A 21,662-nucleotide genomic window follows, 5' to 3' on the forward strand; every position below is an offset into this window, starting at 1 on the left:
TCTCTGTAGTGGCAAGTGCAAAAATTTCTTGTAACACTAACCTATTAAGGCATATTAAAAATATTTATCATGGTTCTCAGGAGTACAGATAAACACAGCACAGAGGAAGCTTTAACATAATTGCTCCAAATAATTTGAAATGGCCTTTTCTCCATTCATCTATATGAAAAAGTTGGAAAACAACAGTAATAAGACAAAACACTGCAATATCAGAAGTAAATGTTTGTGGAGTTCAGGGCAGATAAATGAGATATTATGGACTATAAATTATGATTCTGCAGAAATGCAGATGGGGATGGCATTGCAAGAGAAGAAAAACTAATGTTTCTCAGAGAGCTCCTAGCCAACCAGGACCATAAAATGTCAACTGTTTATTCATATTTCTCTTTCTGTATTTTTAGACTCCCTCCACTTGCATTACTTTATTTTAGTTTATTTAAATTTCTGGTGTAGCTTTAATTAAGCCATTCTTCAGACACATTCAGAATTTGGTGAGTATAGAGGGAAAATGTAAGAGTAGAGAAGAATTTGGTCTTCCTAGGTAAAATGATTTTGGTTTTGCAACTATTAAAGGAGCTGGAGTCTTCCAACTTCAAGTGAAAATGAAGGAATCTTAGTTATTAACAAGTTTCTTTGAAGTTTGACTTACTTTATACTTTTAATTCAATTAGCTGTAATAAACACTGTGCCCACAATGTAACTGAGTAGAATATTTTTTTCATATTGCCTTTCTATAATATTGTCTTCACTGCAGATGTGCTTTGGGTGCAACAATTTACATTTGTTAAGAAGGAAAAGGACTAGACTGTAAAGTAGACTAACTCATACATAAATGCCAATATTTTATAACAAATGTTGAACATGATAATAGGTGGGCTTGAAGTTGACTTCAAAATTTGGATTTTAGTGTCATGGAAGTTACTTGGCATGCTTGCCAAAGATGTTGTGGTACTCTAATTAGTAATCCTTGTGATCAATTCATATGAAATCTGGATGCTATTTAAGAGCATTGTTTTATGTGACCATGAGATTTACACACTGTGTAAAAGAGTTTAAGACTGCACTAATTAGATGGTTCTCAGGTATGTATGTATGTATATCAAAATGAATATTATTCCAAGATTGATATATATTTGTGGAGATTCTCCTATTATTAATAGGAAAGTATTTTGTACAGGTTGATAACACATTAAAGTTTTTATGCGATGGACAAATTGCTAGATTTCCATTATCAAAATTATGATGTTAATATGAATCTTAGGGTTTTAACCTACATCATTTGCTTTATCTTTTGAACTGAAATTCTAAAGATCTTGTTCTCTTAGTATCTTCAGAGAGACTTGCTTCTTGTTTTACTTGTCAGGTAAAGATTCAGTTGGAACATATTCAGGAGGAAACTCAAGTTTGATCTGAACTTCATGAGAAACTGACATTATTTATTTGTATGTTGCCTGTATTATTTTTACAAATTACTTAAGGTGATGAGCTTATCCAACATATCTTGTTCCCTCCTATTTTTCTGAAAATAGGAGGGAACAGCCCTGTAGATGAGTTGGGCTGTGAGAGAGTGACTGGCCCAAAGTCACCCAGCCAGATTTCATGCTAAAGCAGGACGTGAACTCACCATTTCCCGCTTTCTAGCCCAGTGCTTTAACCACTAGACAAACTGGTTATGAAAACCATCAAATTCTACCACCTTGCCACTATTTAACATCATCTATTTTTTTACATCGGCATTTGGAGCATTCATTTTAATTCCACTGATCAATAATTTTGTGGTGTCCATCTTCTCATACTTTTTATTGTATAACCTGTGCTTTTTCTTCCTATACTTCTCCTTTTACTCTAATTATTTTCAGTTCTTTTCAGATCTCCTGTTGATACAACCAAATATGGCCAGTCTCACACTGAAAATCTCTCTTCAACCTTTGGTAATAATTTCTGTCTTTCATCAGAAACAATCATACTTTGGTATTTATAGTCAAACTTTGTCACGTGTACGCATGAATAGACTTATGTTTCAACCACCTATTTCAGGGATGTCAAACTTGCACGTCACGTGATGTGTTGCGACATATAGTGACTTTTTTGCCATTGCCGGAAATGGGGTGGGCCCGGTTTCGCTATGATGCATCCACCTGTGGGCCGGCAGTTTGACACCTGACCTTTTCAAAACAAATAAATGTTTTGCTACCCAGGTACCACTCTCATTCTATCTTGGGTCCTGAATGTTCCAATCACATTTTCTATATTCTTTCATCTTCTTCATACCTACTGATCCATGTCACTTAATAGATAAATTATTTTTAATCTCCAGATCACAGTTATCTATCAAAGCTCTTCCTGTTTAAGCTCAACTATTTAACAAAATATAGAGAAGTATAACTGTCAGTCACAGCCAGTATTTGACGGGCAAGAATAATATCATTTACTTGAGTTGATTAAAACAATTATTTATTTGCATATACATGTGTATATTGAATGCCACATAATTACTAACCTAAGGTGTTACCTTGCAAAACACAGTTGCAAATATTATTGCGAGTGATTACAACCTTAGAAAACACTATTCATCACACAAGTGTTTCCTAAGCAATGATGGCTATATATAATTTCAATTGTAATCAAATTTCACTTGTGTTTATGGTTTCAACTGCTTTCTTTCATCAGGTTCTTCCAGACTGCTTGAAATCCTTTTGTAAGGAGATAAGGAAGCAAGATGCAGGTAGAGAAGGAAGAAGAGTGGGAAGAAGAACTATTTAGTCACAGGACATTTCACTCCCAAAGAAGAAGTTTGGGAGAGTTTTGTAAGGCTATTCTGGTCTAGAAATGACAAGTGTCATAGACCACAAGAGACAAGATGGAAGCGTCTATTATTTCAGTCTGTCCAAGGACTCGTGTTGATACTGGCTGCTGTTTTACAAAGGGTACAATTCTCTCCTGTTCCACCGGGCACGGTCCCTTCATGTTAAACAAACTGCACTGAGTTCATGAACAAACTCTGCAATTTAGTCCCTAAAATGTTTGAATTACATTATTTAGAAAGGCATCAATATTTATACATCGATTCCCATGTTGCTAGTTTAGGCTAAGGGAAAAAGACATTTTGCATTTCTCTCCAAATGTCCATCCTTTTTATGTTTTTTTTCTAAAGGCAATCCCTTTCTGTTCCATGCTGAACTCTCTGGATACCCTTTGCAGTAACAGACAACAGGGTCAGTTCAAGGCCTCCCATTGCTTGTGACAGAATAGCAAATGCGACACTCTTATCATTCAAGTCAAGCAGCCTAGCATCCAAGGTCGCCTATGTTACTGTGCTGCATGGAGAGAAAATCCAAGCATTGTCCTCTTCGTTCATTGTTTTAGTAAAACTATAAGAACAGAATACCTAATAATTTGCTGCCCAAATGTGGGACAGAAAATATGCTGACTTCTCTTTATCTAATGGGAAGGCTGGCGCTTAATATGAATCTTGAGTTGAATTATATGATGCGCTTCTCATGAATAAATCAGATGGTGAACTCAAGGAAGACGGATCTCTTCTGTTTGGTAAGGCTTTTCTCCAGCTTCACTCATTTCAAAAGTCTCTAGAGTGACACTTGGCGATCTGTAAAAATGCTAAGTTTGGAATTGCCATTTTATTTCCTTGTAAAGAACCAATGTGTGATTTGCACAAGGCAGCTGGAGATGGATCCTGAACTTTGTATAACACTATAGCTCAGATTTACACATAACCTGCTGTTAGCAAGAGAGAAGGGGGCACATCCATGCTTACAATGCAGTTTTTGCTTTAAAAGTCCAAGAATTTTCTAATGGATTGTACTCAAAAATCATCTACCCAGATAAAGATAGTCCTTGAGTTACAACTGTTTGTTTAGTGGCTGCTTGAAGTTACAATGGCACTGAGAAAAGTGACTTATGACTGTTGCAGCATCCCCATGATCGCATTACTAAAATTTGGATGCGTGGTAATTGATTCATATTTATGATAATTTCCTGGGGTCTTGTGATCACTTTCTGCAACCTCCTGACAAACAAAGTCAATAAGGAAGCCAGATACATTTAACAACTGTGTTACTAATTTAACAACTGCTGTGATTCACTTATCAACTGTGGAAAGAAAATTGGTAAAATGGGGCAAAACTCACTGGAAATGGAAATTTGGGGCTCGATTGTGGTCATAAGTTGAGGATTACCTGTACTTGATCTATCAATTATTCTTTACAATTGCATTTCCCATTTTATCAGGCACTCAGGAAAGTGTTTATGTCTCTTCCGTCTTCCAATTATATCCCTAGTAATTTGGAGAGCAACAATTGGGCCAAATTTACTGTTGAATGGAAGTTGAATTTAGATCTCCCCAGTTCTAATTCCATGCCCTAACTTCTACACCACACTCCCCATTTTTATTTTATTTGAAGTTGGCTCTTTTTACTATGAATTGTTAAACAATTATCATCAGTCCTTCAGATGATCAACAAAATCATTACTCGCTTGGACAATGTTTCTTCCCTTCCTTTCTAGCTCTGCTTTTATACCTAGCACCTTGTGCTTTGTATATTGTTCATGAACTCGAAGACACAAAATCAAGCCAGAATAAGAAAAGAAATTACCAACAAATCATATATTTTTATAGTACTTTACAGGAGAAAGGTATATTTGACTTGAAAAGAAACCAGGGTATTGTAGCAAATTACAGGAAACCATAATTGGGTTTAGTAAACTTGCATTTACTAAAAATAAAGCGTGTTTTATTCACTGCTTCTATTGAAATATCACACTAAACCAAAAAACACACACATCCCATTATGGCTTAATGTGGTATGTGAACCAATCATCATGGCTAAAGGCTATGTATATATCTACTCACTATGACTTATTCAACAACAATAGTTCAAAAAGTCAAAATTTAGCTTTGGATATATATGCTAGGACCAATATTAACTTCACATTTTGGGGGCTGGCCTAAGATATTTTCTTGCCTGTGCAGACAATAGGACAGCATTTTTTACTATCCTAAATAGATGTGTTTCAATCAAAGAATAGGGAAGCAAATGACACAAACTCATTTCTCATATAATTGGGCAGTATTTACTCACTACACCACCAAATTGCTAGCCATTCCATAGCAAGGAGGTGACTAGTTTACTTTATTTGCCTTTTTACAAAGCAATCCTTACTTTGTAAATGTTGACTGGGTGAATTTGCAAACATCTATCCACTTGCAGTAACAATACTACACAGGATGTCTCGTTATGTTAATACATGTCTCAATGTGTACAAACACACACATAAACACACATATACTATATATCCACATAAGCTCAGATACACAGAGACCTTCCTTTTGAATAAAATGGCAATTCTGGATCATGCTGCAGCAGGAAGAAGTTAATGATTCACTTTTCTCCCTGTCTCTTAAGGCAATTGTTATATCTCTTCTGATGATGTTTTAACTGCTGAGATAAATGACAAAGTTGACAGAAATATAGAAAGGAGCCACTACAATGTCAGTAATAACTGAGTGGAAGAGATAAACATGCTGGGCCTGGTATGTAACAATCCAAACGAGTGAGTAGAATTAATAAATAAATAATAATGGTTCTGCATTCTCCTTGAATAAATTCCACAATACAGTAGCAATATAGGAAGGAATAGGTGGAAAAGCCCAGGGGTAAGTAACCAGGCTGGGGCAGAAAGACAGGAGTAAACGAAGGACAACATTATTCTTCTTGAAGAAGCTACTTCTATCACCTTTTCTCCTTTCATAAAGGGGCAAACCAAGATATTTATATGAACTAAGAATCCTATAATGAATTTGTTTATTTCTTTTTCCTCCACATCATCATTTTTCCTTTTGTGTTATTGTAATTGTAATCTTGAGGGCAGGATTAAGTAACTAATTTATTGATTTGGAAACTACATTGAGTAATTTAGAGATAGATAGATAGATGATAGACAGACAGACAGACAGACAGACAGACAGATAGATACTGCATTGCTCTTGATTGAGACGAGATGCTGTACAGATAGTCCTTAACTTAAAATCACAACTGGGTCCAGAGCCTCTGTCAATAAGCAATGTGGTTGTTAAGTGAGTTGTGCCTAATGTTATGACCTTTTTTTGTTATATTGTTAAGGAAATCATGTTTGTTAAGCAAATCCATTGACTTTGTGTGTAGGAAACCCCCCTGAGAATGTTGCATATGGCACTCGCATAACCCTAGGACAACCCTGCAGTTGTCGTAAACACATTCCAGTTGCCAAGCTTTTTGATTGTGTGATTAAGGGAACACCATTGTTAAAACAAAACTCCTGTTAAATAAGTCAAGGACTACCTGTAATTCATGATTCTGACTATTTTGAAGTACCTTGATGCAACCGAACCCAAAGAAAATCTTCAGGCTGATACTATCTGCTATAAATTTCAAGAAATTTTAATACAGTTCCAGTTTGAAAGCATGCAATTGAAAGTAGATAAATAGTGGGAAGGTAACAGCATTCTGTGTATATGAAGGTAACAGTATTCTGGGCATATGACCATGTAAGTCTCTTCGGACAACACTGGCTTCCTCAGCTAGGAAATGGAGATGAGCACTGCCCCTAGAGTTGGACATGACTGGACAGTGGAAAGCTTTATCTTTTACTTATAATTTATTTCAACTAATAGGAATTCTAAAAGCATACCTGCAAACCCAGTAAGATCTTATACACCTTGCTGTTGGGCACTAATAATAATAGTACAGGTATGCAGCGCAAAGGCATCATTTAATTGCAACTATGCATATTTTGGGGTCCCTTCCATTTTATCTTCACTGAAATCCATCCTGTAAGTTGGGTTAAAGTGAGGCATAATGAAGGCACCATGGCACCTAATGAGTGTCAATGGCAGATGAACACACAAGCCCTTCTCCCAAAGGTCTTTTTTCGTGAGGCAACTGGATTTTCTTGTTTTTCTTTGAAGACGTTTCGCTTCTCATCCAAGAAGTTTTTTCAGCTCTGATTGGATGGTGGGGAATGGTCCAGTCAGAACTGAAGAAGCTTCTTGGATGAGAAGTGAAACGTCTTCAAAGGAAAACAAGAAAGTCCAGTTGCCTCGTGAAAAAGGACCTTTGGGATAACTATTGCTTGGATGACTGAGAATCTCCATAAACACACAAACCCTTCATTTCTTTGGACTCCAGTGTAGCCCACTATTCACAGCAGGGGGTGGTTAAAATTTCTATACTGATTTTATTTTGAAAGGTATAATCTTCCAAGAATAATATTTTGAACTGTTTTCATCTTCGTTTGATAAGATTGGAAATTAAGACTTGGGTACAATACCTTGGCTTTGTCTCTCATCGAACCTTTACCAAGGATAGACATTTTTGCACCCGTTTCCTCTTGTAATCTTTTCAAGGAATTTCCTCTTGGACCAAGGAGTTTGCCCACAAAATTAAACTAGAAAATAAAGAGAAAAGACGGGATAAATATTAGAAAATATTTCCTTTTTTGAAGTGCAGAGAAATCCTGACCAAGAAAATAGGATCCAGAAACATCATTTCTCTGCAGTTCCAAATCAACTATATTTTATTTATTCATCGCATAGCTATCCCACCTCATTGTAATGACTCTTGACTGCCTAGACAATATAAAAAATAATAATTAAAGCATTCACTGGAAATCTCAAAAACTGTGTACAATTTAATGATACAATAAAACAAAATAAGGAAAAAATATAAATGAAAAATGGCACAGTCCATAAAGTCAATAGAATAATCTCTAAAACAGTTCATTTTTTAACATTCTCCTGAATAATGTTAGGGAAGGGACTAATCTGATCTCTGCTTGGAGGCAGCTGTAAGGCAGTAGCTTCATTCCTCCTCATTTCCCAGAAGTACAGGTATTCCAAGGAATTTCTCTCTAGATCTAGTTGGCTGATTCTATAGACATGCAAAGTGGTAAGGAGGAGCTTAACCTTTCCTTAATAATATGTGGACCTATGTTTATCACTTCCAAATTATTTTCAAAGCCATTCAGAAGTAAATTAAATGCACATCATCATAAGCATACCACTTAGATTTATATTACCAACTAATAGATATATGTACAAATTGCTTAATATATAAAAACACCTTTCTCTTATAAATGTTTGTTGCCCCCAACATATTTATAGTTAAAGAAACATGAATGCAGTGACATATCCAACAAAATATCAGTAGCACATGTCTGTCTGTCTGTCTGTCTGTCTGTCTGTCTGTCTGTCTATCTATCTATCTATCTATCTATCTATCTATCTATCTATCTATCTATCTATTATCTATCTATCTATCTATCTATCTATCTATCTATCTATCTATCTATCTATCTATCTACTACACATGGGGAGCTCAACGTTGCACACATCAGCTTTGGCCTTGAGTGTCTCTGTAACAGAGTACAGGTAGTCCTCGACTTACAACAGTTCATTTAGTGACTGTTCAAAGTTACAGCAGCACAGCATAACTGACTTATGACCATGTTTCACAGTTACAACCTTTGCAGTCTCCCTATGATCATGTGATCAAAATTCAGATGTTTCGTAACCGGTTCATATTTATGATGGTTGCAGTGTCCCAACGTCCTATGATAACCTTTTGTGACAATCAAAGTCAACGGGGAAGCCAGAGTCACTTAACAACTCGATTACTAATTTATCAACTGCATTGATCCACTTAACAACTGAGGCAAGAAAGGTCATAAAATGGGGCAAAATTGATTTCACAAAGGTCTCACTAACAGTTGTGGTTGTAAGCCAAGGACTACTGGTATGCTGCTCCAGTGTAGTGTGCAGCTGCACATGTGAAAAAAGTTGATATTGCCGTCAATGAAGCAGTATGCTTAGTGAAAGGTCGTCTCAAATCTACACCAATTGAGAAAATATATCCTCTCACTGGGCATGGCCCCACCTAAGATCAGGAGAGAAGTAGCAGCAGATGCTGAGAGAACTAAGCAAGAGAATGATCCTTGATATCCTCTGAAAGGACAGATGCCCCATGCCCACTGACTGAGATCTAGGAACAGATGACAGGAAGAAACATTCTTACACAAGAACAGAATAGAATTTAAAAATGACAGTGCAAGGCAGTGCTTTTTTTGTGCTGGAACTCACATCTTGTTAATCTTGTTAAACGGTCGCCACCTGCAGTAAGCACTCAGTGTGCGACCACACGACCAATCACAAGCCAAGCAGTGCCACAAGCCAAGCAGCACCATCACAACCAGCGCGGATGAAGTACACATGCATCGGGCTTGACACACAGGCAGCCCGCATGCACGGTTTTAATGATTTTGTCACTGACCTATTACATTCGACAGGGCAATTCAAGTCCATGTGGACCAAACATCAAATTTTCAAAAGTTACTTTTAAAACTTGGAAAGATCTCTCAAAAAATGGTGCCAGAACTCCGTTCCAGTGCATTCTATGACATTACAAGCAAGTAATAACATTACAAGCAAGTAATAACATTAAAGGAGGATATGGCTGAAGGATCCGACTTCCCTTATACTACTTGTAGATCTCTGAATAGGTTGAGAGTTGCCGTGCCTAAGTATATAGCTAATATGCTCAAATGAAGGCTTTTAGCGGATAACAACACACTATGTGAATGTGGGGAAACACAGATTCTGGCCCATCTGCTGGTACGTCGGCTACTACTAGAAATAGGTACCAATAATGACTTATTTTTGGCCAACGACAAAGCCAAGAAGCTGGCTTCATTCTGGCAGTTTAAAATTTGATCTAGGCATGGAAGAAGAAGAATCTATTATCAATCTATAAAATCAATTTATATTCAAAAAAATTAACACTGCATTGCAGTAATTATACCAATCTTTCTTTCATGAGTAATTCACTGGCAATAATCTGTTTTAATCAAAATCCAGACTTCCTTTAAACAGCCATTTTAAAGCAGTTGAAGAAGAGGGAAATATCAAATGTCATTTCTGTAAATTGATTTGCCATTTTCTATTTACTGAGACAGCTTGAGCCGAAACTATCTTCATTTCTGTGCTGAAATCACAATTCCCAGCATTCCCAGCCAGCAGGGGCCATTCAGAGAGTGTCAGAATATCAAGTTTAGCCAATCACCAAGCCCCACTACCGTCCACTGCAGGAAACTCCTACTGTGCCTTCACTTTAAAAGAGATGGCCGTCCGGCCCTCAAAAATCAAGCATTTCCTGAAACAATCTGTGGCGCAGTTGAACCATTATTGCCATTAGTTAGTTTTTCTTGATATTCAACCAAAACCTACTTCCCTTTCATTTAAGCCCATTCTTTTGGTTTTGTTTTATAGCAACTTCAGGAGGGCCATCAATTCCCCCGCTCCTAGCATAAATAAAACTGGAAATATCTCTGTGACAGATCATGAATTACAGCTCCATAACAAATGGTTCTTTCTCTTTTGCTCACCTGCCAAAAGCTGGCAGGAAATTTTTATTGACTGACTTTTGGACTTCCAGTGCTAAACTACCATACTGTGCTAGAGGAAATTTGAATTCTCCATAAGATCTTCAGGCTACAGAAGGAATCAGTAGCCCCCTCTTGTCTTTTCTTAGATAGCTGAGAATTTCAGTCTGTCTGTTTTTGGTCACCTAAATTCAAATATTTCCTCATAAACTACAGGCAGTCCTTGACTTACAGCAGTTCATTTAGTGACCAGTTGAAGTTTCAACAGCATTGAAGTGACCTATGACCATTTTTCAGACTTATGACCATTGCAACATCCCCACAGTCATGTGATTAAAATTTGACTGCTTGGAAACTAGCATGTATTTATGATGGTTCCAGTGTCCCATGGTCACGTGATTCCTTTTGCGGCCTTCTGAAAAGCAAAGGCAATGGGGAAGCCAGATTCACTTTACAACCATGTTACTAACTTAACAGCTGCAGTGATTCACTTAACAGGTTTGGCAAGAAAGGTTGTAAGATGGGGCAAAAATCATTTAACAACAGTCTTGCTTAGTAACAGAGCTCAATTGTGATTGTAATTCGAGGACTACTTATAGTTTGAAATAATATGTATTTTTTAAAAGAATCAGTTGTAGGAGAAAGTAAAAAAAAGTTCATTCTCATTTCAATGCTATACAGCGACGGTAATTTTAAAAAAAATGATTGGGAAAAAAAATCAGCAAAGTTCCATGAGCAGTTTTAGTTCATTCTCATCTTTTGGAGATCTTTCTCTGAAGTAAATTGCTAATTACTTTCATAGAAGCTTTCTTCAACAGAATTGTTCTACCAAAATTTGTGAGATGTTTATGATTTTTATAATGCAGGCATCAATCACAATGTAGTGATGTAGAATTAAGAAAGAAAGAAACCAGCACCATTTAATTTTAAGCCAATGTGGAGATTGTTATAATGCAAAGTCTATCAATGGTTTTATGAAACATTTTTAATTACCTGATCAGCCTCTTTTATGTATTATATATAACCTGGATGACACTCAAATTGGAAGAAACTTAATTATTTCAAAAATCTAATTATAGGGTGCACTATAACTCATTGGAATTTTGTTATCATTAATAGCAATTATAATTAAAACAGTACTTACATAGTGATTTGGATGTTCATAACGCAAAGCAAACATTAATTTTCTTATTCAAGTCAGACCTATATTCAAAAGAAACTACTTATTTTAATTTTACTGATGTTCTCTTGCTCATTAGCATATCTTTAAAGAGGCCATATCCATTTGCAGGCAGCTCTGTTTCAACAGGGACAGCTTAAAGACTTACATTTTCAGAAAAACTGAAGCATCAGAATGAGGAAATGGGTTGAAAGTGCTGGTGTTTCTTTGCAACATTACGATTACAAGTGGGAATAATAAGTATTGTATGTCAGAAGACTTTCAGTCTTACTATGCATCAGCTATCTCAATTAATCAGCATTCCTCAAAGAAGCATATTCCTCTTTGATATTCAGGGGTCACATGATCCACAATAATTACTTTATTCCAGGGCCATTGCCTGATCTGCAACTATAGATCTGTAGAATACAATGTTAAGGATAAGAGCAGGAGGAGGAGGAGGAGGAGGAGGAGGAGGAGGAGGGGAAGGAGAAGGAGAAAGAGAAGAAGAAGAAGAAGAAGAAGAAGAAGAAGAAGAAGAAGAAGAAGAAGAAGAAGAAGAAGAAGAAGAAGAAGAAGAAGAAGAAGAAGAAGAAGAAGAAGAAGAAGAAGAAGAAAGCAAAGATAGTGATAGGCATCTTGGGTGCAATCCCAAAGCAACTGGAGCACCACTTGAATACCATCGGCACTGACAAAATCACTATCGGTCAATCACAAAAGGCAGCTTTACTTTACAGCTTTCATCCTTTAACCATCAAACAAAATCTGTCCATCCCACCTTCTTGGGAAGGATTTGATAGCTGGGTAAAAATGCCAAATCCAGTCTAAACATCTGGCTGACTGACCAACCCTAATAATAATAATACAGAAAATGATAAGGACTGTGTTGATGTATTATGTTTAACTTTAAATTCAGTATGTATATTTGAGTTTTGCTCCACAATATTATCAATTCCTGATGATACACTGGAATATATTACTTTTATGATATGTTAGATCCACATATTCAAACCTGCTGCACAAAAGAATGATTTAGCAAATGAGGTTTTTCTGCTGTATGGAAGAGAGAGAGAGATAAAGACCATGACACCACAGAAATGATTTATGATAGGATCAAAGCCATAGGCACAACTTCCACATTAACTCATATTGTGGTAAATTCACATAATGTGCTGGTTCATGTAATTTCTTATTGCTTGATAGTTGTCAGTTGAATATATTTGATGATTCCATCAAAGTTGTAGTATATGACTTATCTTTATATCTGTAGAGTTATAAAAGACCCAATCTAACTTGGGCCAGTCAGGTTATTGTGGTATGTACCATGTTGAGATTTCTTGATCAAAGATGGAAATTAAATATAATAAAGGTATGTGTTTGTTTCTGATGATGTGTATGATGAATTCCTAGTGACTTTCTGGCAAAGATTCAGAAATGGTTTATCATTGTCTTCTTCTAAACAAGGGATGTTTTTTTTTACTTCCCACTCGTTTGGACCTTTGGTATTTCCTAATATTGTCTTATTTGAACATTAGCTAGGTCCTATTTGATTTTTTTAAGATCTGCCAAAGTAAAGGTAAAGGTAAAGGTTCCCCCGCACATGCGTGCTAGTCATTTCCAACTCTAGGGGCCGGTGCTCATCTCTGTTTCAAAGCCGAAGAGCCAGCGCTTGTCCGAGGATGTCTCTGTGATCATGTGGCCAGCATGACTAGACGTCAAAGGTGCACGGAACGCTGTTACCTTCCCACCGTAGTGGTCCCTATTTTTCTACTTGCATTTTTACGTGCTTTCAAACTGCTAGGTTGGCAGAAGCTGGGACGAGTAACAGGCGCTCACTCTGTTACGTGACACTCGGGATTTGACCCGCCAAACTGCCGACCATCTGATTGACAAGCTCAGCGTCCTAACCCACTGAACCACCGTGTCCCTGCCAAAGTAGTTAAATATAATATCACCTAGCTGTGTGTTTATATTACACATATACATATACACGTACTAGACCAAAATTGTGTCCCTATGTCTCTATTTACATTTTTGCAGTACAAGTAGAAAAATGTAAAGTGGTTTGTTCCTTTTTGAGTAGTAGTGTTGTGGTGTTGGGGATAATGCATATTTTATACTACAAAAGATTACCCTAGTGAAAAGGTACTAGAACATGTCTTCTTGAAACAAAGAGAAGCAAATTGTTTTGTGTATTTTATATAGATTCACTGCAGTGAACACAACAAAACTTTATCTAAAATATCTGTATTCACACCATTTTAAACAAAGCTTATACCAAAGCTTACGTCAAAATTAGCATGCTTAGAATTGCTTCTTAGTGAAGTATTTGTATTTTAGTGGGCCTATCTAAAAGGTGAGACAAATACATTCAGATTTCTAAGAGTAAGATTAGACTCTTCGGTAGGGTCTACTCTAGAAGCAATTATTTCTTCAGTTGCCTGCTTTATCATTTCCAAGTATCTTCTGTAGTGAAACAAATACATATGGGCATTTTAAAGGCTTTACTTTCAAACAACAGCTGCAAACTTTCAGACTAAGTTCCTCATAATCTGTAGAAATAATGACACTTGATCTTAGGTACTTTTGTCTTTCTCAGCAAACTTTGCTTTGTTTTTTTTTTAATCATCAGCCCTTTAATCTACCATCTGGTTCAATATTTTTTTTTTTAAAAATGGACTGTCTTTAGAGTTCCATACGGAGCCTTTCAAAAATGAAACTTGTGATTCTTTATTGTCTGCAAAGGCAAGCCAGCCTTTGAAATGATGTGTTACATTTGTCTGTCTTCTGGGACACATTATTTGCAACGATCATCAGACAAGGATTGCCTTTGTCAAAAACTTTGATGGACTTGTGTGGTTTCCTTTTTTTAAACAAACTGGAATTCAAAGGAGAAATTACCCTTAAAGAACCATTACTTTTTACTTCATTGCTCTAATTTCAAAAGATGAAAGTTAGTGTGTGTGTTTTTTCCAATTTACCTTTAAGTCCCCCTTAGTGTACTTCTCGAATCTGGCAGCTCTCTAGGTGAGCTGGGTGTTTATTCCCAGAATCTCAAGGCAGCATATCCAAAAAAGTGTGTTGACTGGCAACTCTGAGAATTATAGTCCAGCACATCTCAAGGGCAACAGGTTGGAGAAAGTTACTGCATGGCAAAAGGTTATATATAAGCTGCTTCTTCGAGATGCAATCCATAACAGCATGGGAATGGTGAATTATGCAAAGCTATGAGTGGTGCCAAGGAGATCAAGTAAGAAGACATTCACATTCTGCCAGCCTTTCCACGTCCTTCTATTTTTTTTTAAAGTGGGAATAGTTCATGCAACTGGCACTATTTGCTTCACTGTAATAACATCAGAATTCCTGACTGCTTGGGAATGCAACAACATCCAGGCAACTGCATCTCTGTGAAGACACTCAGAAAAAATTATTAGCACTTGACCACTTTGGATGAGATCAATGTTTCTGGTTTAGGGACCAGGAAATTTAGACTTCTAGGTCTCCCTTAGGCATGAAAGGTGGCTGTGTGGCTTTATCCCAAACCATCTCACAGGGTTATTCTTGTGAAGAATAATAGCAGGCAGGAGCATTGCATATGTTGCTCCCTTAAACAGATAGATAGATAGATAGATAGTGAATTATATCGGGAAAACAAGAGTTTCCAAGCCGCTAAGGAAAAGCCGGCCCGGCCGACATTTGACAGTTGACAGCTGTCAAATGGCCGCCCGAAGCAACGGCGCACGCGCACAAACCAGCCGGCCGCCATTCCCGTTGACAGCTGTCAAAAGGGCTGCCGGAGGCCAACGCGCACGCGCCGGATTTGACAGTTCCCGGAACTGTCAAATCCGCAGTCTTCAACCTAGTCCTCCAAGTGAGCCAAACGCTCAGCTGGAAGGAATTCCCTGACAGCCGCCGAGCTGTCAAAAATACCGTTCATCGATTGGCCGCCCCCAGAACGGCGGGAAAAACACTGTTACCTGATTGGGTGTTTGCTTTGACAGTTCCCTATAAAAGCCCGGATTGTTTTGACAGTCAGCTGCCGGGAGCTGAACCGAATAAACCTTTCAAACCTTGCCTATGGTCTCGCGTCTGTCTTTCTAAAGACAATTCACCTGGCGACGAAGGTGGGATCCCGGTACTATAGAGCTGCATATTGAGCCAAGTCACCCCGCAAGGGAGTTCCGATCCCTCCCGCTGACAAGTCACTGCTGAAGCCACTTGGAGGGCAAAGGAACCCCTTGCAGCAGCTTGAACAGTACTGAGGACCCAGGCCATGGCAAATTTAGGTCACGTCAGAGAATTCGACGTCCGCCATCCTGAAGGATGGGAGTCGCACTGGGGACAAATTGAAGGCTACCTCGTTGTCAATAAGATAACAGAGGACCGCCACAAAGCTGCCGCCCTCCTCTGTCTAAGCGGGCCTGCCGTCTATGACATCGCCGTAGGGCTTTGCAGCCCTGACCCCATCGCGACCATCCCGTACGCCGTGCTGACCGACCGCCTCAGCAAGCACTTCATGCCCCGTCGGTCCGAGCTATTCTGGCGCCTCCATTTCGCCCGTCGCCACCAGCAACCGGGCGAAACCACCACAGCCTTCATCGCGGCGGTACGTCACGCCGCCCGCCGGTGCCAATTTCCCGACCTGGAAGACCGCATCAGAGACCAGGTTATCGCCGGCCTCTCTAACGAGCGGCTCCAGCGGAAGCTGGTAGCCAGGCCCACGATGGACCTCGCTCAACTCACGTTAGAGATCATGGCCTACGAAGATAGCCACCGTGAGGTCTCTCCGGTGCACAGAGGCAGCCCAGCCGGTTCAGTCCACCACGCCAGGGAGCCGGACGACGAGCAACCAGAGACCTACACCGGCGTCGACGACATCATGTCTCGTCTCAGCAAGATGAGCGCCGACCACGGAAAGAACCGCAGGCCATTCAGACCAGCTGGTCCGGGCTCAAGGCCCACCGCCACAGGGCTGAAACCTAAATGTGCCAGCTGCGGCGGGGCTCACGCCAGAGCCACCTGCCGTTTCAGAAACGCCAAATGCCACGGATGCGGGAAGACCGGGCACATTCGCTCAGCATGCCGCAGTTCGAACCGGGAAACCCTCCACGAGCTTGAGGAAATTCCGGCAGGTAGGACCCAGGTCCCTCCCCCAGCCAAGGGAATTCCCCGGCCCTCAGTCTTGTCCATACAAGCCGAAACAAAGAGGTCGCCCATCCATCAGTTACAACCCAAAATTAAAGTTTGGGTTAAAATCCAAGGGGTGCCCTGCGAGATGGAGGTCGACTCCGGCTCCTCAGTTTCAATAATGTCTTGGGACACCCTCAGGAAAATCGGGTTAAAAAATAGACGCCGTATTCCCCTGCAGCCCTCCAAAATACTCCTCGCAGATTTTCAGGGAGCTGCCATTCAATTAAAGGGACAGGCACAAATAAAAGTAGAATATAAGAAGTTCCTGGGGCAATTAACGATCCAGATCACTGAAGCACCCAGGTCCACCCTCCTGGGGTTAGACTGGTTTGAAGCCCTGGGCATCCACCTAGAAGGCACCAACCATATACAATCCCAAACATTAGAACAAGTTTGCCAAGCGTTCGCAGACGTTTTCGACGGAACGCTTGGCAAATACACAGGCACCCCCATAGACCTCAAATTAAAACCTGAGGTGGCTCCCATCCGCATCAAAGCAAGAAGGGTCCCCTTTGCGTTGAAACAAAAAATCGAGGCAGAATTAGACCGTTTAATCAGCCTTGGGGTCCTAGAACCAACAGACGGGGGAACCTGGGAAACTCCCATAGTCACACCAGTCAAACCCAATGGTGACGTGAGACTATGCGCGGACTATAAAGCGACGCTAAACCGCGCTTTAAATCCCCATGCATACTCAGTGCCAGCTGTCAGGGACGTGCTGTCAGAAATTGGGTCCGGTTCAATATTTGCTAAACTCGACCTAGCGCATGCCTTCCTGCAACTACCTGTCACCCGAGAAACAGCAGAAGCTCAAACCATTGTCACACACCGAGGCGCTTTCAGGGTAAACCGCCTCCAATTCGGCATCTCAGTGGCTCCTGGCATCTTCCAGGAGGTCATGGAGAAAACATTAAAAGGAATCCCAGGTGTATGCCCCTATTTCGATGACATACTCATCGCAGGGGAATCAGAAAACAATTTAGCAGACAGATTACAAGAAGTATTATTAAGATTTAGAAAAGCGGGGCTGAAACTTAAACGGGAAAAATGTTCTATAGGCGTCCCATCTGCAGATTTCTTAGGCTACAGAATTGACTCACAGGGAATTCACCCCACGAACTCAAAAGTCCTTGCTATCAAAGGTGCCCCTACCCCAAAGAATAAAACCGAGCTCCAAGCTTTCCTTGGACTTTTAAACTTTTACCATGCTTTCCTACCAGGGAAAGCAACAATCGCAGAACCCCTACACAGGCTGCTTGACAAAGGGGCAGCCTGGCAGTGGACAACAGCCCATGAAAACAGTTTTAGAACACTCAAACAAATGCTTTCCAGCAACGCCACCATCTCCCACTACAAAGAAGACAAACCCCTCTGTCTAGCCTGCGACGCATCCCCATACGGGATTGGAGCAGTTTTGAGTCATTTAGACAGCAACGGCACCCAGGCCCCGGTGGCATATTATTCAAGAACACTTTCAAAAACCGAAAGAAATTATGCCCAGATAGATAAAGAAGCCCTGGCAATTGTGGCGGGAATAAAAAAATTTCACGATTACCTTTATGGCCGCCCCTTTGTGATTTACACAGATCACAAACCACTGCTAGGACTATTCACATGGGACCGCCAGACCCCCCAAATATTATCTCCCAGGATGTTGCGCTGGACAACGTTCCTCACAGCATATTCCTACCAATTAATATACAAGCCTGGACACCAAATGTGTCACGCTGACGGCCTCAGCAGGCTACCCCTACCCCACACAGAACCAGACCCAGCCCCAGCGAGCAACATCTTAGCCATCCAAGAGCTACCAGAATGCCCACTGACAGCAAAAGACATTGCTGCCGCAACTTCATCTGACAAAACACTCAGCAGAGTGTTAGCATGGGTACACACAGGCTGGCAAACCTCTTGCCCGGGCACAGAATTTCAGCCATATTTCTCCAGGCAAAGCGAACTAACGTCACACTTAGGATGTTTACTCTGGGGATGCAGGGTAATTGTGCCTTCCAAACACAGACAAAAAGTACTAGACACATTACATGAAGGCCACCCTGGCATTGTAAAAACAAAAGCACTGGCCCGCAGCTACGTCTGGTGGCCAGGAATAGACCAGGACATAGAAAGATACATCGCTGGCTGCTACCTATGCCAAGAATCCCGCCCACTCCAGCCCAGAGCTCCAATTCATAAATGGGAACTCACAAAAAACCCCTGGTCCCGAATCCACATTGATTATGCCGGCCCATTCCAGGGACAGGTCTTCCTCATAGTTGTGGATAGTTATTCCAAGTGGCTGGAGGTTCTCCCGGTTCACAGCACAACGTCTGCCGCAACCATCCAAGCCCTCAGGGGAATCTTCGCAACACACGGTCTCCCCGACGTTATTATTTCAGACAATGGCCCTCAATTTACTTCTCATGACTTTCAGATCTTCACGAGGAGAAATTGTATTAGGCATTCAACATCGGCTCCCTTCCACCCATCGTCCAACGGCCTTGCGGAGGTTATGGTGAGGACCACCAAAGACGCCCTCAAAAGAATCATCACAGGGAACTGGCACCGTCGTTTGTCTCAATTTCTCTTAGCCCACCATTCCACGCCCTGCACATCCACCGGCAAAAGCCCAGCCGAACTACGATGGGGCCGCCGCCTGGTGACACGACTCGACAGACTCCACCCCGACAGACTGGCAGCCGAAATAACACCAAACACACATCCAAAAAATTTCTCCAAAGGACAAAATGTGTGGTCCCGAGATTATGGGGGAAGGGATAAGTGGGTTCAGGGGGTTATCCTGGAACAAACAGGACCATTATCATACACAGTGGACACTGGGACTGGACTCATACAACGCAGACACTCGGATCAGCTCCGACCCAGGTCACTGCCCAACCCCCCTCTGCAACCGACTCCGGGTGAGTCTCCACCAGCCGTCACCCCCGGACCTGACGAACTCCTCCAGGACCCTCAACCACCTGTCGAGCCCCACCAAGAAACAACTCCTCCAGCCACGCAACCAGAAGAGAGCAACCCCTGCCCCCGTCGGTCCAGCCGAGCTAGAAGGGCCCCCGCATACCTCGCGGACTTTGAATGGAAGGGGAACTCGCCGTCTGTTAAAGAACCTGTTAACCTTACTGTTTCAAAATGTTCAACTGTTGTTATGCATAACGTACCTGTTCGGGGGGGGGGGGAAAGGGGGTGAATTATATCGGGAAAACAAGAGTTTCCAAGCCGCTAAGGAAAAGCCGGCCCGGCCGACATTTGACAGTTGACAGCTGTCAAATGGCCGCCCGAAGCAACGGCGCACGCGCACAAACCAGCCGGCCGCCATTCCCGTTGACAGCTGTCAAAAGGGCTGCCGGAGGCCAACGCGCACGCGCCGGATTTGACAGTTCCCGGAACTGTCAAATCCGCAGTCTTCAACCTAGTCCTCCAAGTGAGCCAAACGCTCAGCTGGAAGGAATTCCCTGACAGCCGCCGAGCTGTCAAAAATACCGTTCATCGATTGGCCGCCCCCAGAACGGCGGGAAAAACACTGTTACCTGATTGGGTGTTTGCTTTGACAGTTCCCTATAAAAGCCCGGATTGTTTTGACAGTCAGCTGCCGGGAGCTGAACCGAATAAACCTTTCAAACCTTGCCTACGGTCTCGCGTCTGTCTTTCTAAAGACAATTCAGATAGATAGATAGATAGATAGATAGATAGATAGATAGATAGATAGATAGATAGATGCTTTAATGCATTGAGTACATGCCCCTTAATGACACTGTTATTACTGTTATAATTTTAAAAAATGTCCATAATATATCATTCCACTTGCAAATTATAGCTCTTCACATGGTAGAATAGGGTTATCCCATTATCTCCATGGGATCAGAAGACTTAGAAATGCAGACCTTAGAAAACAGGTTGTTTTATTTAAATGTCATGCAACATACATTTGTTTCAAACTTCATTTGAAGTGTTTAAACAAATAGATATTCATCTCAGATAAAAAAGATAAGAGAATAAAGATTATGAAAATTATTCTAAAGCATAATTACATCCTTTATTTTGTGAGACATATGAAAGAAGAAGCTTCAAAGACATTTTTGCTGCCCAGCCATAGAATAAAAAACCTAATGATTTCCTGTTGGTTTACTCATCTTTATTTCTGATTCAAGTTCTTGCATATTTCAGCTTATGTAGTTAAAATGACCTTACCCACTGACAATTCTGAGTACTAGAGAAATATATGAAGAATATAAAGAAGTATATGTACAAAGGATGTAAGAAACATTAGTGAAACAGAGGGGGAGGAGGTGAGAAAGAAACTCAAGATCATAATTTCTTGATTATTTTTAGTATAACAGGAGACAGAGGGAAATTTGGCCATCAGTGCTGGTGTCTACTGTTGTAAAAGACAGACCTTGTCTGAGGTGGGGGGAAGGAAAAGAGGGTAATGGATTTTCTCATAAGTTGAAGAGGAAAATCCAAAGATTTGTGACACACAACTCCAGGGTAACAGGATTATATTCTTAATAAATAAGCAATCCACTATGGACATTTTCCCAAAGCTGGAAATACTATATCTGGATAGAGAGGATTGTTCACACATAATATTTGAGAAACATAAGACAAAAAACAGTGTAGCTAAAGATGTTAGGCATCCCTTCCATGCTTATGAAAATGAATTTCATGCTGTCTGTAGTCATCTTGCAGGGGAGATGAGTGGCATAGAAATTTAATAAATAAGTAATACATGAAATAAATTAAACATTTCTGAGTTGGAAGATAGTTTTGCAAGACACTGTATGATGAAATATAACTATGATGACAGGCAAATATAAGGGATTTTCAAATTGTATTTCTTATATAAATCCATAGGACACACACATAC

At 40.4% G+C, this 21,662-nt stretch overlaps 1 protein-coding gene across 1 annotated transcript in view; it reads right to left on the minus strand.

The window, feature by feature from the left end:
* KHDRBS2 (KH RNA binding domain containing, signal transduction associated 2) overlaps positions 1–21,662 on the minus strand; it is a gene marked incomplete at both ends in the record, with an annotated part of 414,972 nt that overhangs the window by 233,539 nt on the left and 159,771 nt on the right. The window contains one exon of the mRNA XM_083351280.1: positions 7,327–7,443. Within this exon, the coding sequence (XP_083207406.1) occupies positions 7,327–7,443 (117 nt within the window). The remainder of the gene's footprint in view (positions 1–7,326; positions 7,444–21,662) is intronic.

This window comes from Vipera ursinii, assembly GCF_947247035.1.
Source record: "Vipera ursinii genome assembly, chromosome: 1".
Lineage (NCBI taxonomy): Eukaryota > Metazoa > Chordata > Lepidosauria > Squamata > Viperidae > Vipera > Vipera ursinii.